This window comes from Misgurnus anguillicaudatus, chromosome 3 (assembly GCF_027580225.2).
Source record: "Misgurnus anguillicaudatus chromosome 3, ASM2758022v2, whole genome shotgun sequence".
NCBI classification, from domain to species: domain Eukaryota; kingdom Metazoa; phylum Chordata; class Actinopteri; order Cypriniformes; family Cobitidae; genus Misgurnus; species Misgurnus anguillicaudatus.
Genome location: NC_073339.2, coordinates 48,208,346 through 48,234,116, shown reverse-complemented (window position 1 = coordinate 48,234,116; position 25,771 = coordinate 48,208,346). Strand labels below are relative to the sequence as shown.

Below are 25,771 nucleotides of genomic sequence, written 5' to 3'. Positions count from 1 at the left end.
TTCATGAAAACATCAATTGAATCCGGGTTCCATAAAGAACCTGCTGGAGTTTTTTCATAATAATTGAAGGCTCTTTTATTTTCCTGTTTGAAACCGAGGTGCATTTACTGCGCGGGTGGCATCACGCGTGTGGTGCCTTCAAAGACGCATTGCTTCATTTTCTTCAAGAGAATTTGAGTGGAAAGCAACTAAATGGAAAAATGAAAGAAAAATGGGCTGTACTGCAGCCGTGAGTAAAGACTTTCACACTCCTACCAGGAGAAAACTGTTAATACTGTAAAATGAAACACAGTTTGTATGTGTGTCAATATTATTTGTCAATACAGTCAATGCATGTGTGTGTGTGTCTGGGTGCGTGTGTGTCTGTGTGCATTTCTTACCAAAGACTTTAAGGAAGAGTTGACCCTCGATGCTCCCGGCTTTGTTGCTGGCTCTGCATGTGTAGGGTCCACCGTCCCCCTGCCGGATGTTTTTAACCATCAGTGTGCTTCTTCCTCCATCCAGAGAGTTTAACACATACTGCTCTGAGCGTTCAATCACATGACCTTTCCTATAGACACATTCAAATCATAAAGACAAACACTCATGTGATATTGCTTCAATACTGTATGTCATGTAATAGGATTTCTTCATTATTTATGCCTGCTAAGCAGAATCACATATGCAATAATTAAAGATCATTCATTCAGTAATAATTCAGTAAACATCTGCCCTGATCTGTTCATGCTGAAAGACTGATACTGATAATAATGAACTGATATGATAATAATGAGGCAGAGAGTTTATGTGATGTTTACTACACAGGTAACACACTACATTCATGTTTTAGATACTGTAGATTGCAAAGCTGTTCACCTTATGCTTGTTAGTGATCTAAAGTACAGCAAGCACACAAGGCTTTGAATCAAATCTGAACGAATCACATATGCACAACAGTAAGACTAATGCCTGACATAGCAAAATACATTTATGACCATTTTTTATTATGTTATTAATGAGTGCATTTACATGCACAGTCCTACACCGATTATGCCTAATAAACTGATAATGTGTGGGGTCATGTAAAAGTGTAAAAAGATTTTCTTTTATTGGGAGACAGCTCATAAACAGCATAAACAAAAACCGATCAGCACAGGTAGTTTTTTGCTCATTACCCCGATTTTGTGTTTCTTGCAGTTTTGTTCATGTGTGAAAGATAAACATCACACGCGGAGGAAGTAAGGGCAAAGTAATGCATAAAAGTCTGTGCTCGACTCAAGCAGTTGCCAGAGAAACTGCAAAAATAACATCTTATGTTACATGTACAGGTTCTGCAGACATGACAAGAGATACAACCGTGTAGTGCAAGATATTTCCTGTCTGCATCCTGAACAACTATACTGTATGTACTATAGGCGGTGACATCACTGCCTGCGAGAAATCGAACAAATATCCCAGAAAATGCAGTTTTCTGCGTTGCTGGTTTATTAATTTGCATGTAAATGCATGAAAATAGATTTCTACAATAAGCTGAATTTTAATAGTTATCTGCTTATTTTGTGTTGTATTCATTCCTAAACAACTGGATTATAAACACAATGTTGACTATTCCTAATATGCTGCTCACATGATTATAAATAAATCAAACCTGTAATCATCTTAAGATCGAAAAAAAGCATTGACAGCACTGTATGAAATTCACTCATCCTGATTTAAACTCATTATAGAGTTCACTTTAACATCAGGACGTCTGTTCTTTAAATGACTGTAATTTTAAAGTTGAATTAAAAGAAATCTTTGTTATATTGCTGAAAGGTGCACATGCGGGCAAAAATACATCCAATTTAATTCACTTTAATGTCAGTCAATTACTAAACTATCATGTCAATCTAAGAAAGGTTTAAATCTGTGAAAACCATAATTGTGCTCCACTTTTATCTTTCAATATCAAGTCATTTTAACTCTCTGGACACATTTAGACCCTCTGAATCTCATTCACATCAAACTAAAACCAAAATGACACAAAGTATGTTTCTTATAGACATCACTCAAACTATATGGAGAGCAAGTGGATTTTTCTTTGGTCTCCTACAGATGTTCCTCTCGAGAAAAGACCACAATAATCTCATACGTGTCTTTGCTAAAGAGATCTTAACAAGGTCTCAAACTGTGATTTTTCATAGAAGACTTTGAAATCTTTGCAAATATGAACCCAATCTGAGCTCAAGTGCTGAGACTTCAACAGTAGCTGGGTTTCCAACACACTGATTTGATGTGCATTTTAAAGTATCGCAAAAGAAATGAGTGATGGAAACCCCAAATTTTGCATAAAAGTCCCTTACTTCACAAAAAGTTTTTACGTTTGCTTGAGTGGAGTTTGAATTGCGAAAAAGAGTAAATGTGAATAATGAGAGATGGAAACATATTTGCTGAATAAACTCTGACATAGCAAACATTAAACCCACCTGACTGATCGTCTAGCTATAACAGCTGATGTTGTCTTTACCACATATGGGTCATGATTAATGTCGACACAGTTAACTATCGTGAACATTTTTCCACAATAGTGTATCAATATTTCGATCTCTACTACCGGTATAAATATATTTATTTAATAAAATCCCTCAGTGTGCATCAAACGACCTCCTTCGCTGCTGCTGTAGTTGTTGCTGTCCAGTTGTTTGTCTCAGAAGTTAGCGGGACTGAGAAAATGGCAGAAAATGTAAAAACAACTGCAGCTTTCAAAGTCGACGTGTGGAAGCACTTTGGCTTTAAAAAAGTTTTTTTTTTAAGTCAGCTCTATTTTAAAAAAGTATCGCAATGTATCGCAACATGCATTGCACCGTATCGTATCACGACCAATGTATCGCGGTATGTATCGTACCGTGAGGCCCTTGCCAATACCCAGCCCTAGTCTTGATGTTGTTGCATTGTCCTTGCTGCTCGTGCCTGCATCAAAAATGTTGCACTTCTACTTCAGTTTGGCAATGACAAACTGCACTGCTAGTAAATGTATAACTTGTTTAATCGTAACTTAATGCAATCCTGTCTCCATTTTCTAAGCGTGAATTTTTTTATTAAACTTGTTGGTTAATAGGTTACCAATACCACCGTCATTCATTTGAACAACTTGATGATAACGCACTGAATTCACATTTGTTAGTTTTTTATTTTTTGCACATTTTGAAAAGATTCGCTTGAGATTTGGATGGAAACCCAGTTAGTGTTCACAATTCAAAGTCTTTCATTTTAAATATTTCAGATGTTCAGATGAAATGGTGTTGCTGTATTGTTGTGTGTTGTTTATGTTCACATGGTGTATGTGTTGTGTCTGATTTGCTAGAGAAATAATGCACAAATAAGTCCACATTAACATCAGTCTTGAAATAAACTCCAGCAGCGCACACATTGTATGATTTTGCCATGCTTATTAAGATGCTAAAAATATAATAACACCTTCATTTAAAGGGACATTTCACAAGACTTTTTTAAAGATGTAAAATAAATCTTTGGTGTCCCCAGAGTACATATGTGAAGTTTTAGCTTAAAATACCCCACAGATCATTTATTATAAGATGTTAACATTACCACATTGTAGGTGTGAGCAAAAATGTGTTGTTTTTGTGTGCAAATGAGCTGATGAAATGGAAACACTGATCACCATAATGGTGGTTTGTTGAAATTTAAACTTTCATTTTCTCTCTCTATCTGCACTTAATGTCAGTGCCGTGGTTGGATAGTGCAGATAAAGGGGTGGTATAACTGTAATAAGATCCCCTTCTGACATCACAAGGGGAGCCAAATTTCACTGACCTATTTTTTTTACATGCTTGCAGAGAATGGTTTACCAAAACTAACTTTACATTTTCTAGGTTGATATAAAACTGGGGACCCAATTTTAGCAGTTAAACGTGGAATAAGTCAGATTTTCATTATATGTCCACTTTAAGTTTACATGACACAGCACTACACCAAGTTGTTTACACCTGGTTAAATAGACTGCAGGTGGTATGTAAGAGATGTAAGACTTTTACTAAAACAAAAGTGTAGAAGTGAAAGAGCTGAAGAATTCACTCTCTGCTCATCAGGACAGATGAATGAAGATCAATCGTTCTCCTGAGCTGATGTATAAAGTGCTTAGGACAACTAATCCATACAAAGCTTTTGGTCTTCACACAATCACAGTCGGTGGTCTGAAAGCCTCTAAAAATCCTCTTTTCCATTACATAAGACAAAGATTCCCAGGCCAAGGGTCTCACTTCATTTATCCTGAATTGTCCGGGGAAACTGACCACAGCACATCATCAGTTCTTCACCGTAGACCGAGACCGAACAGATCATTAAAGACCAGCATGACCACTGTCCTGTATCTCACATCTACACAAATAACATTTAAAACAAACCACTCAACAACCATCACAGCCCAGCTCATGAAACACAACTGAAGAAGCTATAATCCATTTCTGAATATTACACGCTCATGTCTTTAAATAAAAAAATATATATGTAATAGTCTCTCAGTCTGTCTTTAATAGACATCTCCGTCCTTCTTTCTATAATGATATACTGTTTATCTGTCTGTTAGTTACTCACCAGTACCAGGTAACCTGAGGGTCAGGTGAGCCTGATGTGATACAGGTGAAGGTGACTGACTCCTGATAATCCGCTGTGGCATTGAAGGTTTGTTGTGGTACGATCAGAACCGGAGGAACTGTGAACGACAACAAACACTTTTATCATACATACAAAATCAGTTTATCCAACATGATCTCATGAGAATACGTGTGTATTTTTATGTGAAGTGTGGTTGTGCCACAAATACATTTCCTTACGTTTTAATATCAACGTGTTGACAGGAATAATATGTTAATTATTTACAAATTAACAGCAGTACAGATTTGCACATATTTATAATTATTATAATCATATTAAGGAAATGTTTTTTACTCATTTTATTGACTTATTTATTAAAGATTAAGATTCATTTACTAATGAAATGTTCATGAATTACACGATATTAAACAAGACTACACTTTGTAATCATTTAATCATTTTGTAATATTTAGTTTGTTTGCCATGACACACAAAAGGAGTTTTCTCCTATGCAACAATAACACAAAACAAAAACACAACATAAACGTCATTTTATTTATTTTAATACAATTTTAATAATTTGCTGTAATCCACATCTTTAAAATTCATATGATTGTGAGGAACAGATCTAAATTCAGCCCTTTATCCAGCGATCATGATCGCAGTTCTCATCAGCGACCATAAACATAAAATCTTGCGTTCGTTATGAATGTTAATTCAAATATTGCGCTTCAAGAAGCTTTATGGCACATTGCTTCATGCTTTACAGCAGTGATATCAAACACTTATTGGCTCTTTCGTGTTACGTCACAGATTTGTGACATTGCCATATTAAAAGTCGATGTACTTTTAAAATTTGAAATGCGTGTCTTCAGAAAGAAGCTGGATTAACGTTTTGGTGAATTACATTTTTTACACATTTCTGTCTGTTATGTTGCATAATACATTAAGTATTTTAAAAAATGTTTGTATAAAAAGTGTTTGTGTTTAGGGTAAGGTTTGGGTGGTAACATTATTAATAAAATGGTTATAAGTGAGATTATACAGCAATCTTTATGGTATGAAAGATTTGTAAATGTATTACGTTTTGTAGCTGTAAAAACTTAATAATGCTACGATTAAATGTAAATACGTCTACATTGAATGCTTCAGCATCTATTTAAACATACAAAAATATGTTTTGTGTTAATTAATGATGTAATAATAGTATGTATTAACAGTGAGACCAGGCTGATTTTTCATACATAGATATACTGTAACACACACATACGGTCCCAGTGTTTGAGTTTTCTTCCATAAGTTACAGAAAACATGGAGTTTTGTGGATAAATACGTCCATCAAAAAACCTAAACATGTAGACAGAATCAGGATATTATCAAGAGTTAAACAAAGACAAGAAACAAAAAGAAAACTAAATAGAGAAGAGAGACAGAATCATAGAAATTGAAAAGACCAAACAGAGAAGAGATTATAATTGATCTCTCAGCCGATCGATCCTCTCCAATCGTTTTGTTGCGGCTATTTTGTCTCAGTTCATCATTTTGTAGAAATTGCTCTTAAACATTTCTGTTATTTCACAGACAAAACACAAGAAAGAGAGTCTTACAAAGCCACTTGTTAAGAGCGTACATCTCTCTATCTGTCTACCAGGTCTATATTAACTCTCTCTGTCTGTTTGTCCATCTATTAGAGATTTAACTGTTAAACTATATTAATGGTTTCTTTACATTTAACAGATGCTAAAATAACATTTTCATTTGCAAACTAATTTCTGCCAGATTGCTTTGATGGTTGAATCAAACATCATCTCTGATCGTCCTCCGCAGGCTGAATCATTATCCTCCGCTCTGTCATTGGCTCACTGTCCACTGAGTTCAAAGGGTCTGATATCACAAGTCGAGACGAGAATGATGGGATGAGATGAGATGTCCTCTATCTCAATGACATTTCCTTTAAAGGATCAAGAGGACGGAGAAAAGAAGCCAGCAGCTCAACCCGCCTGATGCTAAAAGTCAGAGTTGTGAAAACATGCAGACGAGCACGACAGTGACTCCAAACACATAGATATACAAGACAGAAACTTAACAAACAAGATTTACTGGAATGGAAATAAATCTGTGTATCTTATACGACACAAGGCCTCGGTCTTCGTCTACTCAACGTCTGCTAAGTGATTTAAGCGGCAGGTTGTTCGGTTGGGACGGCAGACGGTTCTTGCCATGTCTTCAGGATAATAGGACGCGCCTCATTGAGCGAGCTTATTGGATCTTCCTGCTCGCTATAAGTGGTGATGCTAAATTGAATGCAACACACGTGTTTTTCTTTTTTTTTCCTGCTATTACATCAGTTTAAGAAGTATGAGACACTATTGTGTCCGTTCAGGCAGAGCTCGGCACGATCGAATCTTCACGACGGCTCATTTTGCGAAACGAGGTAAATGAGCTCGTTGAAAATAAAAGGCGGTATTTTTACGAAGCGCCTTTAAAGATAAGCTGATAGTTTGCTCGGGAGTCAGGCATGCCTGAAGTGTGACATAATTGAAACATTTAGTCACAAATTCAGCCAGCAGAAAATTAAGTGTACAGACATTCAGGTGATCAACAAACACAGTTACTTCAGTCAGAACCTGACCCACATCACAACATCATTTCTATCTTGGTAAAAGTTGGTCTTTTATTGCTAGTTGATTCTGGTCAGCTGATCTATCCAATGAAGTTTTTTATTCTTTTAGCACATAACTAAGAGTTGACCAAAGTGGTTTACATGACAGGATAAAAAACAAACTACAATAAAAATTATCCAGAACAATAAAATAGCATAAAAATCCTCTATGGTAGGACATTCACTCAAGGAGGTGAGGATTAAGCTTAATTTTAAACACAGGTAAAGAGGACGCAGTTGTAATTTCGATTGGATTTTTCCGAAGTGTGGGCCCAGCAATTGCAAAACCTCGGTCACCACAGTGTTTAAGTTTTGATCTGGGGATTGAAAATTTAGGGGAGAGCGGGGCGCAAACTAATGCTTTTTGTTTGTTGGACCTACCGCTATCGTACAATTACACAGAAAATGACAGGAGTCCAAACGTTACCCCATAGGTGAGGTTCATTGTAACTAACAGAGGGTTTGTAACACCTGCTAGAAAATTTAGTTTATACACAAATAATTCAATCAAATTCAGTGGATATTGTTTATATAGCTGATTATAATAGATAGATATATACACATTCATCCATCCATCCATCATCCTTAATAGAATCATCCGCGTATTAGGCAGCAACGAATAGGCTTTTTTGAAAGGCTGCACATTTAAAATCATAATAGTGAGTTATCTCCCCTGATATTCTATTAACAGTAATCATTTTAATGAATAGTATTTGCATTATTTTCATTTCATTATCATTGTATACCTGAGACTGTGTGACAATTAACCCCGCTGTGTAAAAATGTTTTCAATACCATCTATCAGTTACTTGGAGTTGATGACATGTTACAAAATGCTGTTATGTTTTAGGTAACAAGACAGAGATTAAAATAATATAAGGTTTGATTTGGTGATGTACACACCCAACTCAGAAATCGCAAACAAAACATAGACTAAGATAAAGAAATTTACTTTCATGCCTCCCAAACACTCTTTGATCAATATCTTAACCAAAACACATACAAAATTTTCACAAATTCACAGGAGGTCTTCTGACAGTAAGAGAAAAAGCACAGATTGCACGGCCCAGTAGTAATATTTAAAGTAACCGTGTTACAATTAACTACCCAGTCTCATGAAATTACGTACCTATAGTCAAATAATTTTTTGATTCTTTTTCGTGACACCGTCACGAATTATCATGTTTTTTCGCGATCGTATCACGAATTTATGTTTATGTGTCATGTATTGGTTATTCAACTGCTTTTTCCTATTTTCAAATCATTTTCGCTTCGGTTTAGGGTTAGATTTGGTGTGTGCATTAGGATGTCACTTTAAGTATTGGTTAATACTGTTTGTTTCAGATTAATTTTTTATATTTTCTGATTTTTAAACCATTGTCGCCTGACGTTAGGGTTAGAGTTGGGTTTGGGTAAGGATGACATTTTATGTAAATCTAACCCTAAACCGAAGCGAAAATGGTAAGAAATTAGGACAAAACAGTTGAGTAACCAATACGTGACAATGACACATAAATGCGATACGATCACGAAAATACGTGGAAATTCGTGACAGTATCACGAAAAAAAATTATAAAATTATGTGACTATAGGTACGTAATTTCGTGTGACTGGGCTGCAATTAACCCTGCGTTAGTTTGTGCCCCACTCACCCCTACTGCTACCAGATTATGGACTGATTTAATAACCAACATTAAGATCTTATATTCGGCTCTAAGTTTGACAGATAGCCACTGCAATGTGGTCAAAATAGGAGTAATATGCTGAAATGAACAAGTACCTTTCAAAAGCCTGGCTGCTACATTTTGAACCAGCTGCAATCGCTCCAAGATAGGAACCATCTCCGGTTACGCATGTAACCCTTGTTCCCTGATAAGGGAAGGAGACGCTGCGTCTCCCTTGCCATACCTCCTGCATCTCTGTTATATCTCTGTTTTCTGACGTTAAGAATATGTAAGATTGCAAGGGCGTTTTCAGGTCGTCTTTTATACTTCCTTGCTCACGCATCACCCCGCCGGTGACGTTACACCCCACAATTGGTTGAATTTGATATACACATTCAGACGCACTCACGCCTGGAGGCGTTCCCAAAGCGTCACTACGGCGATAAGTCGCAAGTTCCCTCGAAAGGGAAGAGCAGGCATCACCACGACCAAACATTATTATTTAAGTTTTAGATTCATTCAGTGACAGAAAATTAATCTTTAGCCATGCTTTGAGCTCTTGGAAACATGAACTTTTCTATTGCATTTTTATCACCAGGTTCAAAAGAAATGTACAGCTGAGTATCGTTAGCATATAAATGAAATGAAATATTGTATTTTTTTAAAAAAAAGAACCCAGCTGCAACATATAAATCATAAAGAGAGTTGGAGCAAGATTAACTCTGAGGGACACCAAAAGTCAGTAGAGCATTTGAAGATGAACATGGTTGACCAAGAAAGTCTTGCAGGTTAAACTAGTTAATTGAATGTCTTGAACAAGTCATGAGATTTGTATTGGTATATTATATAACCCATTGAACAATCTTGCGTTTTAAAAGACATTTAAAAAGACGTCTAATAGCTGTCAAACGCAACACAGACGTTGAGGTTAAAACAAGACAAAATTTGGTCGTCAGTGAAAATTTTACTGTCTAACTAAAGCCCCTAAAATAAGTAAGCAATAATTGATGACGGGCCATTGAATTATAAGAAAATAATGCACACCCAAGGTGCATTGCGGCCCGACGCGACGCGAAGCGTTACACCGCAGGTGTGCATTATTTTCAAATAATTCAAAGGTCAATTATTCCTCTTATGCCACGGTTACCACAAACATTGCTCTGGTGCCTTTTTTAAAGACATTTGACAAGTTAGGTGTGCGGTTATCAGAAATTAATGCATACCCACAGAACATTTCTCAGCCAATCAGAATACAGCATTCAACAGACCCGTGGTATAAATGAAATAAAATCAATAAATAATTAAAACCCAACAGCTTGCAATCACTGTTGACTTTGGTCAAAACAACATGTGACAAAGTTCGAGTTTATTTTGGCTAGAAGTGGTTCATAGCCGGACTATAGATTGGGTCTATAGTTAACCTAAACGTTGAAATGATGACTATTGCTTGCTGGGAATTCATTCTGCTTCAAAGCAGCGCACAGCAGCAGACCTAATACTAAATAATGATTAACACTTTATAGCTGAAATAAGAAGAAGTGCTTTTACTACATTTCTGTTTTTAAACCCACCTTGCCAAATAGACTTCCCTTGTAAATCCTTTAGTGTACATGTGATTTATGCATAATTTTATAAACTGAGAGACAACAAAGTCTCTCATACAGCGCATAAAAACATTTACAGGCTGTTATACTGTAAGTTTATAGTCAGCGTCTTGATGTGATCTTTATTGAATGTACTCAATTCATGGCTCTGTACTAAACAAAGTCATTGACTGAACTGCGTTAGCTGGATCACTTTATTCTGAAACTGTGAATACTAGCTAGACTTTGAGTTAATAATCTAAAGTGTCACTCATACGTGGTGTCACGCTATAGATGAATTCAGTACATGACTTACCATTGACCAACACAACAATGTCCCGGAAATCAATCTCTCCCCGCGCCTCAACTCGCGCCTCACAGCGGTACACACCCTCATCTGCTTTGGTCACTTTCAGGATCTGGAGGTTGTTGTTGGGCAGCACTTGGAGTTTGTCTTTATTATGAGAGAGAGAGAGAGAGAGAGAGAGAGAGAGAGAGAGAGAGAGAGAGAGAATGACATTGTGAACATGTTGGTTTGATCACAGTAGTGCATTATGGGCAGTTGCTATGCAGTTGCTATGGCGTTATGATGGGTTGCCAGGCAGTTAGGTTGTTTCGAGTTGTTGTTAGTTTTGGATAGTTTGGATTGATCAGTGAAAGCGGCAGGCAGATGAATTTCCGTAAGGTGTTCAAGTCAATATGTCATGTTTAAAACTTCTGACAGAAATCAAATCCACTGTGCAGAGAAAAGAGAAATCTGATTTAATCAACGAGCTGAGCTCAATATCAGGAAAAGATTCACATCAATCCTCCAAACTACCGCTGCTTTCATTTCAAGGACATTTACGACATGAAACATCCAAAGAATAATGGACAAAAAAAAACACCTTTCGTCTGGTTTTGTCGTCTCGTACTGATGAACGCACACCTTTCTCTTCTCATCCTGGAGAGATATTTATAACCACATCTCGCTAATGAGAATAAAAATGATTGAAATCCAGAGAAATCTCCATTATTTTTATCTCTGGGGCCAATCAGATTAAATAGCTTGCCAAAGTTCTGCCTTTGAATTGCAATGAAAGGTTTAAAGCCTAAAAATGAAAGAGTGCTCTTTATATTTCCAAAGACTGAAGCTGATATCTGTTGTGCTTTAAGTGTGAAATGTAACGTACATACAGTTTACATTACCAACGTTATCTCATGAGAAACATATAATATTGACGTGTTAACAGGACTAATATGTTAATTGTTTACGTATTAACAGTTTTACAGACATGCAGACTTGTACGTATTCATATTGATAATATTAAACTCGTAGGAATTGCCGTTTCTTAGTAGTCTGGGTTTCCTCATGCTGCCTTGCACGCAAATTTATTCATGCTGCAAGTCTAGCATGGAAACCATAGCCCAAATTTCACCTGAAATAGGGAACGGGGAATGGGCAGCAAGATGATGACGACGTCTATGCGACGCACCGATTGGCTAAGAGCTACATAAAACACATTTAATAAACATTCGTAGCACCCAATAAACAGCTCTGGGCATTCGTAAACCACGCCTCAAATGCGGGAAAATGAACATGTGGTGTTAGCCAGGCTAGTTTCTAAGAGAAATTATACAGCAGTCTTTATGGTATGAAAGATTTATTAACGTAATTGCAATGTAGATGCCATGTCCGGTAATACCACCCAATGCCTGATACTACCGCAGTACTTTTATGAAAAACACTTACTGTTGGAATCAGATGTGATTTCTCTGTTCTTGTAGAACCAGGAGACAGCAGGTACAGGTGAGCTGATGACATCACAGATGACCTCGGCATCCTCATTCTGACGAAACTCCTGCGGTGTCTTCACTTCACGAAACGTCAACTTCTCTGTGTGATCAAAGACATGTCACTCCTGCCATCTGTCTCACTTACCAACATCATCTGTTAGTTTAACAGTTTGTCTGGTTTTATCAAATCTTATGTAAACTAGAATCTCAGTAAAGAAACACAAATCACATCTCTTTAATATCACACACTTCTCTTACACAGCAATGAGATTAAACGGAGATCCAATTTAAACATTTTCTAAAATATTTTGAATTCTTAGATGTTTAGATCACAATAATCTCACAAGAGAAATCTCAAACTGTGCTCAAGATATCACAAACTATAAATCAGAAATGAACTAATATACATGACATTTACACGATTGGCAGATGCTTTATCCAAAGCGACCTTCTGTACAATGTACACATTTTTAATAGTATGTGTGTTTCCTGGATTCAATCCTGTAACCTTTTCTGCTAATGCAGTCTACGCAAACATTTCTCATCATGCTATTTAAAGATCAATTGATCCCATATACTATCCACATTCATTTTATATCTCTATACACTTACTGTATGTCAACAACTGACTTATTTCTGTCACTTTATTTTGAGGATTTTAGGAGAAACTTCTCAGACAAAGATAATACATACATGCGCCGTATCTGGAAAAAAGTCATGTAAATTACAGTAACTCCTGCAGAAAACCAATACAACTGTCCACATAAACCCACTGAAGGTCAAAAACGCAAGACTGTGTAAAAAACCTGAACTGCACACAAATGACTTGACATTAATTTTGTCTTAACATCACAAAATATCTGAAGACTAAAGGGCCAATCACAATATAACAATAACTATAAACGTTTATAATAGTTTTAAAAATCTTCTTATATTAAAGAGAAAAGCAGAGTTCACAACACAACTATAACAATAAAGATACGAGAAATAATATCAATCGATATTAGATTACATTAACTACTATTCACTGTTTAGAGTTAGCAAATGCGGCTTGTTATTCCGTTTTTATTACCGAAAATATGCAATATTAGTTAATGCCATTAACGGTAAATGATTTGCATGAGTACCGCGTCTCATTAGCATAAAGTTATTGTTATCGTCCGGTGATGTGGACGCTAATATAATTATCATTATTGTTAACTTTATCGTTATAATGTGAGCGTCCCTTAACAGCCCACTCAGGAAGTAGCAGAAGCGACAGCAAAAGCATCATAAAACAGGTAAATGTTTGTCTTTCTTTCACAATGTTATTTAAGAATCAATGCGGTCTGTGTTCTGAACTTGGATGTCTGTTTCAAGCTGTTCAGATTTATTATTGCTAAAGCGTTAATTCGGCAGGCAAATGAAACCACACCGTGTCTGCTTTATAAACCGTGATTATACTATCGCTTGCATTTAAAATCAATGAAGTGCGCGCTGTGATGATGCTTGGTTCAAGATTCATAGTCAGGTTGAAATCTGCATGTCAAAAAGTTGCCCCAAAGAGATCCTGCAGACTCGTTGCATGTTGTTTTTCTAAGTCTGATATGATGCTCTGCAGAAAATAAACTCATTCAAACTCATGACAATGAGGATCCACGAGAAAGGCAACAGACATCAGAATTATAAAGTAGCACAACTTCTATCCCCATCAGAATAGACAGTCTTTGTGTCTTTGATCCAACTTTTGCTGAAATATTTTGAATTCTCATATGTTTAGATATTTATGACATAATTGGCAGATGTTTTTATCCAAAGCGACCTACTGTACCGATTCATCTTTATAAACTGAAAGGCAAGAGCAGGTAAATGTGTAATTGTCCATCTCACAGTAAAATGAAAATGTATTACACTGCAAATACCTTAAAATAATAATGAAACTAAATCTACAACAAAAATACACAGAAAATGATGCATGCACAACAACAACAACAGAATAATAGTGCGAATGTATTGTCTATATAGTATGGCTGTGTGACAATATGGTTTGTTTCTATTTATAAAACAGTTCCAGTCTTTGATTCTGATTTGTCAATAGTTGTACTTTTGTGCCTAATTAGATAAAGCAGCCTCTTTACTGCTTACTTAAAAATCTCTGTTTTACAGATTTACTATGCCTGTTTCATGCCTCTCTCATCTAAAGGGTCCCTTCCCCTGTATCAAATATAGGATCCATGTAGGATGTTATAATGACACAGATGTGATTGTTTTCATTGAGTAACTTACGGTAGATCTCTAACACGACTGTAGCCTCTTGAGTTTGTCCTGTGGCATCCGCAGCCTGACAGCGATAGATCCCAGCATCCTCGATGATAGCGTTATAGACGGTTAGTCGAGATCGCACACCTTCTGTATGCACAACCACTCGCTGGTTTGAGATGACTCGCTCACCTTGAGGGTTAAACCAGTTTATGCTCACTGGCTCACCGATGGCTGAGGAAACATAACCAAGAATGATGTGTTATATATAGATATCAAACAATGACCTTGGTGTTGTAAGCAGCATGCTCTACAGTAAAATTAAACTGTTAACATTTTTTATGGTCTCACACCCAGAATAATACAGAATGAGATGTGATTTTACACAGACTATAATTTGGGATGGTCTTTATCTGGAGCTGGTGGTGATTTTAATGAGCGACCGCATGCAGAATCATCAAGCGGTGTGTGCTAACATCTGTAAAACCTTTTCCTCTCAGAAGGTCATGAAGCTGTGGAGTGGGATGTGATATTTCTGCTCCTTTGCAATCAGAGAAGCTGAACTTTTAAAATTCCCCTCTTAAAACTTCATCTCAGGGTCAGGAGGAACGGTGGGGAAACGCTTATACTGTATGTGATCCTAAAGGATGATTGTGTAGTAAAAACCATACGGACAAGAGACATTAAAGCAATGAATGGAGGGAGTTTAGGAGCTCAGCGGAGGTAAGAAAAAACTAAAAAACTATAACAGTGAAACAAACAGAACTAAAGCATATGGAGCAAGATCTTACATTTGGATTAAAAGTACAAGAAATTTATATAAAAAATTATACATTTGTGCAGTTATCCAATTTACATATGCAATCATTCACCTGTCATGACCGTGTAAAGCTGTTAAAAACTCAAAACTCTACAGAACTTTTATAAACAACAGTAGAAGAAGCTGAAATGTAACTTCGCTGTACTTTTGACAGTGTTTTCATGGAGCAAACTAAATATTTAAACACCACTTAAATTTAAATTCAACCTATCTGTCATCTCAGATAACATTTAAAGGTAGCATAAGTTGAAATAAACCTTTGTATCAGAATCACACTTGATGATGACAGAAGATAAGGCGGCTCACAAGATGTTGAAACACAGCCGTATAGTAAAATAACACAATTCAGTAATGACTATACAGCAACAGAAGAAAAATAAGAGACCATTTCAATGATCTTGTTCACTTTATAGGTAAGTGTGTTTAGAGGTGCCAAAGAATGCATTGTAATAATCTGTTAAATTGATCTCTGATATCTACATAGAAGGTTTGTTGCTTTATTTAGTGCAAAATGATCCAGAGTCAGTTTTACTGTACATGTCCATTTACAACATTTGTCTTTATAATGAAATGGTCTATTATTATCTTATTTGAAAGGCTCATGAATAATAATGTTGAGCTCTGCTCTGATTGGCTGTTTCTCCTTCAGTAGCTCTGTGTGTGTGTAAACAGATCTTATGTTTGAGTCTGTATCAGATTTTGAGGAATAATCAATTGTTTGGAGATTGTTAATGGACGTTTCTGAGTGCTAAGTTTGTGTTTTCTTTCAGTATGGAACTGCAAAACATAACTGTAACGTCAATAGTAGAACTAAACGCTAACATATAGCATTAACTAGCATATAGCATTAACTAGCATTGTAACAACATTGTAATTAATTAATATAATGTGTAATTTAATGTTGTGGTGTATATCTGGACTGTAACGTCACAGTTGGTGTTATGTTGAGATTGGTCTGTTTTCCAGCAGTCTTTTGCATGCAAAAGGTTTACATGATATCAAAATACACCTAGAAATGATCATTAAAGTCAAAACTGGAGTGATCTCTTCATTTTTTCCATAGCTGTACATGTTTGTGTATGGTGGTTTATTTTTACGTGGATATTCCACAGATGTTCAGATGTGTAAAACATCACACCAGCACAAGAAGATTTATCTGCTAACCTCAGATGACCTCAAGTGAGTTAAAGCCCCAGATTGCTCGCTGTTTTACAGGGAAGTGAAGGAGAGATGAAAGTGTTGGAGTATTGTGTGATTAGAGAATGATTTATTGTGTTCTTATGTCCTCAGGGTAGAGAGAAAGGAAGAGAGAGAGAGAGAGAGAAAAGAGAGGGAAAGAAAGCGAGAGATCATCTCAATCTCCCATCACTCCTGCTGTCTGATCAATCTCTTCATCTTCCTCAGGCTATATTCTCATCATATTGGCTGTGTTGAGGAAAAGTTGCTTAAAAAAACTATTAATTACAAATGACATTGTCAGTGTTGTATTTAACAAAAGTTATTCCTTTACTTATTACTAATTGCGTTTTAAAAAAAAGATATTAACCTTGACCACGTAGTTGGTAGAAATTAAACTCTTTTTTCATTCTTTTACAGAGATGAAATAGTTTGTTATTGCCTGCTATTAATATATGCATTAATATGTGTGACGATAGAAGAAAAGCGATGTTTGTGACAAGTTAATCCAAACACAGGTTGGGGGAGAGACAATTTGGTATCTCCAGTTTGCCTAACTTGCTTTTTTTGGCCTGTGGGAGGAAAGCACTTGGGTTAGGACTTGGGTTTAGGTTGTTTGAAGAAAGTTTAGATGAAGACACCCAGAAAAAGTTGAATGAAATCTTTCTGGTTTCACCTCTAAAGTTTAATGCTGTGTTTTTCTTATATATTCATGACAATGCATTAAAAATATGGTTGATATACACACTTACGCTATTAGTAATCGCCAGCCAAAAAGTGTGTGACGGTGTCAGTGATGTGGTTGTGTAAAGCAATTTCAGGCATTGCCTTGCTCATGAAAAACACAATAAAATGCTGTTTATGTAAAACTATGTTCCTAAAAAAGTTAATTGTTTTCAATGGCGATGTTTTATTTTAATGGTAATGCATTGATAGCACAAAACACTTCTTACACAGCAGCTGTGTGTCTGATTACTGAAACACAGCATTAATTCTAAGCGTTGACATATGCTTACCTGTGCAGGTGAAGAATTTGGACTCTCCAACACTCAGTTCCACTTTATTGAGGGATATTGACACCTGAAGCACAGCTATTGAGACAGAAAGAGAACGAGAGAAAGTCATTTAACATAGAAAAGAAAGACATCAGACATCCCTGTACACAGTTAACTGAATGATTTTATTATAATACTGTCCCATGTGAGATCTCTTTCACTTCAATATTGTTTCCTTATCAATGAAATTTAATGCATATGAAATGGAGATTTTTGGCTGAAAGCCTGCATCATAGACATCTAAGGCTTTGTTAATACTTAAACAAAACATAATTGTCAGCGCTACTATGTCTCCTAAAATATCCTGATGTGAAAGATTAGATTCTGATCAACCTAATACACCTGTGAATATTCAAATACAAGAAAATATAAACCATGAAACAAACAAAAGGAGCTTTAATCTTTAATATGAATCAGTGTCTTTTGATTAAAAATGTTTTTCGTTTATATTTCATCACTAATCTTCTCCTTAGATGTCATATAACCCAAAACCCTTCAACAGTTATCTTTGTAAAGTCATTAATGCGACTCAAAGCAGTCTATAGATGGCAGTAATTCGCTGTTTAACACATTGAGTCTTGTACTGATTTATTTCTCTCAGAGAAGTGGTGTTGGTTTTTTGTGTCCAGTCTCTTCAGATTTTGCTAACTGCTAACAGGTCTAATTTAGGAACCAACGGGCTGATTAATGACCAAAACACAAAACCCTAAACTCAGAAAGAGAAGAGCAGCGCTGTCTCAGGAGTTACGCAGATGTCTGTCACCATCAGTACTCTACATCTCATCTAGCTGTGATAACCGTCTTGTGTTTTAAAGAAGCAGTTTATTAAAAAATAACAAGTCATTATTTACTCATCCTACTGTTTATACAGATGGTGAACTGTTCCTTTAAAGCAATAACATAAAGATTTAAAGATAATTTATGATCCAGATGCATTTCACAGACAATAAAACAGCAGAGACGCAACGCTTCTTTGTTGAGCTAATAGGATTAAGTTTATCCATTCAGCACATTTGGCAGATGAGAAAATAAATCTGTGATTCCACTTGAACAAAACAATAAAACATAAACCTGTGCAAGTTATTTAAACAATTTAAACTACACTGATAGAGTCATAGCCATCAACATAAATGTTTCTTTGGACTTGTGAAGAAAGTTTGCTGGTTGTCCTCTCATCCAACATCTACATGCCTGCTAATGAAGCAACTAGTGAGTTAATCTGGAGGAGTTTTACAGGTGATCAATCTCTTCAGAATGAGTACTGACATCTTTGAGACGTAACAGTCTTGCACATTGAAAACTGCATCTTTTCCATTATGAAGTGCAACATCTAGATCAGGGGTGTTAAACTCATTTCAGGTTGACGGCTGGATGGGAAATAACGTCGCCATGAGCGCTAGAAAACTTTTTCAAAACTTAGTGTGCTGATAATTGTTAATATTAACAAAACAAACTACAAAATTAAATTGCATGAAAACTAGAAAAACACACTGATCTGTGAAAAATAAATTTCATAATTAGTCCTTTACATCTGTAAAAACCCACTGGCCTTTATTTTAAATTCCTCTATATTGAACCTTAACAGAATTATAGCTTCCTGTCCTTCCTTTATTGCCAATTTATGACACAATCATTCATGAACTTTTCTTTTGAATATATTTGAGAACAGTCTTTTAGTAATAACATTGTAGATTTGTAAAGTATTACAGTACCTAGTACAGTTTGAAGTCATAAAACACAGGCATTATGCTTTTAAATTGTGCTTTCTTTCAAACACCAGTTCTGGGCCGTTACTCTCATTTCTAGACATTTCTGTTTGAGTCTTGACCAGCCATGACATTTAGGGCACACTAAAATTAGGGCTAACCCAACCAAACCGTGCCCAAACGCGAATGTGCCCCCTCCCTACTCCCCCAGAAGCTCTCGCACTGTACTTTGAGCGATCCGAGCCCGGGCACTTTCATCATTAGGATGTGATTGTTTTGAAGAAAACAGGACGTAAAGCACGATGTTTGGTGCAGAAAGTTTGGTGCACAATGAAACACAGCCCTCTCACATGCCCATCATATTAAAGGTATAGCGAAAGATTTTCCTGAATTAAAAAAAAAACCCCCCTCCACTTTTTCAGAATGATTGACAACTGGGATGACCAATAGTCTAGATGATCCACAAGGAAAAAGAAAATCTTCCACTATAACTTTAATAAGTTGATTCAGACATTCATGCATGCATCAGAAGGTTTTTAGAAAGGCAGATGAAGGTGAGTGGTCGCGCAATTGACGTCTCTCCTTTGATGCTCGGGCACGATTTGCGATCACACTGCACGTTCTGCCCCTGAGACTAAGTGAACAGCAAGCCAGCCAGCGTGCGATTAACCAAATTGTGCCCGGCATGGTACAGAGTGATCACACTAGTCAAACAAATTAGGCTTTTTGGTTAAAATATGTGTTTAATATTCAATAATCATAATGCGGGCCGGATTGGACATCTTTGTGGGCCTGCTGGCCGTATGTTTGACACCCCTTATCTATATTGTTTTAAGTTGAATGAAGTGTCCCATGTGAACAGGACTGTTTAAAAATCTGTAATTTTGTTCATCACAGCTTGAATCTGTTTAAGGTTATTTACCATCTTATTATAACTTTAGGTGTCTTTGTATTCAGAACAAGACGAGATGCGCCGCAGGGAACAGAAGCTTGACTGCAAATGCCTGTGATTTGAGTTTCAGGATCTCTCTGGACACACGAGGGTTAACAGAAGGCAGGAATGCCACTGAGACGCCGCTAAAGAATGGCAGTGCATGATGGGATGCTTTCAGAGCCGAACACACACACACTCATTGTGTCATTGTTCATTAGCATGTTTCTATTAGAAGCTCGCTGGGGTTTAAATGATCTTTAAAAATCCCACATGCACCTGCGAGAATCCATTTGCACCATCCCTGAGCTTTACTCTTTTTACTATGTTACTCTCGCCTGAAGCAGTATTGTGTCTCACTGGAACATTCAGCAGACTGCAGTTTCTCTGCTGTTTCTATCTGCAGTCTTTATTTACTCATTTGCAACCCTAATGCGGGCAATTTCTTTTATGCTGTACTAAATATACAGTAGACTTAGGGCACTATTTTAACAATCTAAGTGCATGGTCTAAAGGGCACGGCGCGAGTGCACGTAAGGCATGTCCGGATTCACTGTTGCTAGTTTAACAACGGGGAAAATTGTCTAAAAGGGTTGTTCTTGTAATGAGTAATGGGCTATAAACCAATGAGAGTCTCATCTGCCATCCCTTTTAAAAGCCAGTTATGCTTGCACCATGCTGATTCCCTATTTACATGGCAGAATTTGTAAGTGGAAAAACAGTAAACAGAGGAAGAAGACCACCAGTTTAAGGTTGATGTAAAAATGTGTTGTGTTTTATTAGTTGAAATGGTTATTTATGTAGCTTAGGTTCTCTTTTGTAGTCATTATTTCAGTTATATAGAATTAAGAAAAATAATAGCGTAGGATGCATGAAAAATTTTAAAATATGCAAAAAATGATGCATAAGTAAAAATACTTTATTTATAACAAACAGGAGATAAATTTAGAATTTACAAATGTGTGGAGAGCAGTTTCAGCACTGGGACAGTGCCATGAGTGTTTTGAAAAATATAACTTAAAGGCAGAGTGCACGATTTCTGAAAAACGCTGAAAAAGGAAGTCGGGACTACCAAAACTTGTAGCCAATCAGCAGTAAGGGGCGTGTCTACTAAACGACATAATTGCCTGGGTTGCGTATGTGTGTGTGTGTGTGTGTGTGTGTGTGTGGGGGGGGGTTATCAAAAGAAGCTGCAGATTCTATTGGGGTAGGGGCGTGATTGTTTAGGTGATTTCAAATGTCAACATTGGCTTTCAGAGATCATGCACCCCGCCTTTAAAAATGTTTCTTATCTCACCATATACAAAGTCATCATATACAATAAATCCATGGGGTAGCATTTAAAAACATTTCAAAATAAATGCATTATTTGCACTTTTTAACGAAGAAAAGTGCCAATAATGCACCTGAACATGCCTCGTTTTCTGACCAGCACACCCATGGGCGCAATAATGGGTGCAAATGCATTTGCTATTTAAACTACGTGGTGCTAGACGTAAAAATGACACCTGTGCCGGGCTGAAACTAGCAAAAAAAAAACACTTGTGTTGCACATTGTGCTGCATTGCGGTGGGTTTATGATAGGGGCCTTACATTGTATGTTATCAGTATGTACATCACTTTACCGTATATATGAAACCATGACTTTAGTATTGCTTCCTGACAGACTCTTATGATCTGGGTTATATTAAGCCACTTTTGTTTCAATGAGATGTTCTGCAGCATTCAGATTTAACACCCCAAAATAAATAAAATAAAAAAATAAATACAGGCGTGAGGTGCAACACTTCTGCAACCTCAGTTTCTTCTCAGCATCTCCAGCACACCACACCATCAGAAGTTCATAATGTAAGTGATTTGTCATGAAGACTAATAGAAGCGTGCGTCTGAAATCTGTGCTGGCGGCATTAAGCTTCCCCCGCGCTCGCTCAATGTTTACCAGCTCAAATGTCATTTGTGAAGTTTGTGACGTTGTGTTTATCCCTGCAGTGATGTGTGACAAACGATGAAACCACACAGCTGGTCTGATCGAAAACAAAAATTCATGTAACAACAAACAGACCTCATGACTTAACCGTGCTGACCCAAGATCTGTTCCCATTCAGCTCTATAATATCTGGGTTGTGATCTTTCTACAGTCGATCTCTCTCTATTGTCTAGTTGAGTGAATTAAACAACCCTAATATCTTAATGGCATGGCTTTACATGTGTGATATTCAGGAGAAAATCAATGTGTGCCGGTGTAAATGGTTGTTAGGGTATTGATGGTTGCTAAGATGATCTTAATGCACAAGGAATCATGATATTTTGGTATCTACAAAAAAACAATTCATTTTTATATATTATTCACATTGTGAAGTATTTACACAAAGTATCAATACACGGTTAAAATACTGCATTACAACAATGAAAATGAAACACACTTGTTATTGTTTGAGTTTTAAGAATAATTTATGAAAGAAACACTGATGTTGAAAAGCACCTGTTAACACATACAGTAATACTTGTATCATTTACAAACTGCAGTCATTTCACAGTTAACCGACCCGCAGAGACGATCCAAACTGTTTGTGTTACCACACACACACAACATGAGAAAGTGGGTTTCACACCGACCGGACCCCTGCAATGAGACGGACTGCTACAACTGAAGACCCTCTCAAGATCACACAGACGCTGAGAGATGGCACCTGCTGAGCAAACAGCATCACACTAAAACTATCATATCAATGTCACTGAATATTCTAGCATTAAAACACACGGGTGGAAAATGGGTGTCAACCTAATTCTGGTGTTTTACATGTAAAACTTCAGTGAAATAACATGGATAAAATACTAAAACTGTGGGTGTAAAAATGCTATTGGTCAACATGAAATCAATACCCTATTTACTTAAAAAAACATATTATTGTGCATGTTTAATAATCTTTTATCAAACATGCTCCGCCTCTGAAGTGACTTTATTGATGATGTCATCTAGACATTATGTGCTATTGGTCATCATCGCATTCATACCGTCAACCCTCCCGTTTTCCTGGGATTCTCACATATTTCTCCATTCGTTCCCGCCATCATCCTGTTGAAATAATTCCCTGTATTTCTCCTGTATTTTTAGTCTTTCTATAAAAAAATCCCACTGGCCGTATTTGATGTTTGCTACATTCACCTGCAGCAGTATCTGTAATATATCACTCGAACAACACCCGTCAATGAAACAAGAAGACAAAAACCTTCTGAGGATGTGTGGAGGATGACGAGCCACACACAAAACTACAACCGCCAGCGTACACAAACTCACACATTTGGATATGCGGGCTGATGCGTGTGTATTTTTTGTAACTGCATGTATAGGGAAACACTGCTGTTTGTGCTTTACTGCTTAACTCTGATGGTGATGAGTAATGCAACGTCTGCGACATACAGGATGTGTATAACAAATCACTTGCAGATGCAAGAGAGCCACAAACAATGATACAATGTATACACAGCAAAAAATGACTTTCTTACTTAGTACTTTTGTCTTTTTTCAGGACAAATATCTACAGATTCTTAAATCAAGATGCATTTTTCAATGAGCAGAAATCAGTATCATCCTGTTGACAGTCTCTCAGTACAGTGAAAGAAAAATATCTTGATATCTCCAAAAATAGCACACAGTGTAGAGCGACACTCCTACAAGGACAACATGACAGAAAGATGAAGTACATGTAGGAGCTGTCGACTAAAAACTAAAGACCTTCAGACTTTCTGTCCTCTTATTAAAGACACAACATGAGGTGATGTGAGGTGAAGTCAGAAAGCTTTAGATGAGACACTGATGATATTTCAATGAGATTTAAAGATATTAAACATATGAGACACTCTCTCCTTATAACATATAATCATAAATCATTGAGTGACAATGTTAAAACATTCAGTTTAAAGAGGACATTTCACAAGACTTTTTGAAGATGTCAAATAAATCGTTGGTGTCCGCAGAGTGCCTCTGTGAAATTTTATCTTTAAAAATATCATTTGGATAATTTATTATAAGATGTTAAAATTGACACTTCGTAGGTGTGGACAATAATGTGCTGTTTTGGGTGATGTCCTGTTAAATGCAAATGAGTTGATCTCGGCACTAAATGGCAGTGCCGTGGTTGGATAGTGCAGATTAAGGGGCGGTATTATTACAATAAGATCCCCTTCTGACATCACAATGTGGAGCTATTTTTTCACATGTTTGCAGAGAATGGTTTACCAAAACTAAGTTACTGGGTTGATCTTTTCACATTTTCTAGGTTAATAGAAGCACTGGGGACTCAATTATAGCACTTAAACATGGAAAAAGTCAAATTTTCATGATATGTCCCCTTTAGGATGTTTTGTATGATACTGTACTATAAATTTTGTTAAGTGTTTTATTATATATTGTACATTCAACTAAATTATCATAGTAAAAAACAAGAAATCCTTATGATGCATGAAACTAAACATTTTATTATATTAACGTTTTAAAATCTTTATTATTCAAAAGGCAAAGCATATATATGGATGCATATATTAAAATGCAGGTTTACAGTAAGAATAATGAATCTAAATTACATCAGGTTTAGTCAACTCAAGCTTTTATTGTTATGTTACATGCACCAATTTTTGTCAATCTGACTGAATTTAACCGATTAAAGGTTATGACAGTACAGTTTACATGCACCCTAAACATTGCAATCTGATTAAAATGTTTGTTTACATGCGTCTATTCAATATAATCCCAACCAAACATTTGCCAGGGTAAGCCCAAATCTGATGTCCGCAAAAAGCAGAGGACTTGGCAACCCAGCGCACATCATCACACGCTTTATCTCTTTATAAATGTACAAAGTTAAGTTGGAGAAAGTTGTTCTGAAGAAGTTTTCAGATATAGGCAAAGAAAACACACTTGTTGAAAGTGATACAACGCTATTTTATTGCTTTATGCAAAGTAGACATGAATGCAGCAGTATGTACAGCGCATGACCCCATTACCTTAATAATGTGTGTTGCCATTGTCTTGCTTTTGCATGTTTATGTGAATCACGTGATAATTAAATAAGAGATAAATATAAGACGTGAACTTAAGCACAATTCTTCTTGTATTTTTGCATCCGATTGAGGATCGGATCACAGATCGGACTACACCACCCCTTTCAATACGATCAAAATTTGCATTCGATTGATCTCAATTGTATTGATTAAAGTGTTTACATGGAGGCTTTTCAATCACAATACAATTACAAATGGATTATTTTGTTGCATGTTAACGTACTTATATACAGCTAACACAGAAATGAAACCATGTTTTTCTATGACCAAGGAGCTGAAAAATCAGGCTATAAACAAAATTACCACACAATAGCACCAATGCTATCTTGGATCTCAACAACTGAGATTTGTGTCATGTTCTTCACTTTCAGCCCATATGAGATCTCTATCATCAACCACTTGTCCTGAGGAAAGTTTCTCCTCCAGAGTTTAAGATCTCAACGGTGCATGAACTTTTGTTTTATATCTACTCCATTTGTATACTGGCAACATTGCATCATTTCAGTGAAACAAAGTTGCTTCTATAA

General features: G+C 36.4%; 1 protein-coding gene across 2 annotated transcripts in view; it reads right to left on the bottom strand.

Annotated features, from left to right (window-relative positions):
- The window catches only part of LOC129445116 (neural cell adhesion molecule 2), a 205,048-nt gene that overhangs the window by 33,016 nt on the left and 146,261 nt on the right, over positions 1-25,771 (bottom strand). For both annotated transcript variants that reach the window (XM_073866293.1, XM_073866294.1), the window contains exons 2-7: positions 17,508-17,582; positions 14,523-14,729; positions 12,214-12,357; positions 10,798-10,935; positions 4,573-4,690; positions 381-550 (exon numbers count right to left, since the gene is read on the bottom strand). In XM_073866293.1, coding sequence (XP_073722394.1) covers positions 381-550; positions 4,573-4,690; positions 10,798-10,935; positions 12,214-12,357; positions 14,523-14,729; positions 17,508-17,582 — 852 coding nt within the window. The remainder of the gene's footprint in view (positions 1-380; positions 551-4,572; positions 4,691-10,797; positions 10,936-12,213; positions 12,358-14,522; positions 14,730-17,507; positions 17,583-25,771) is intronic.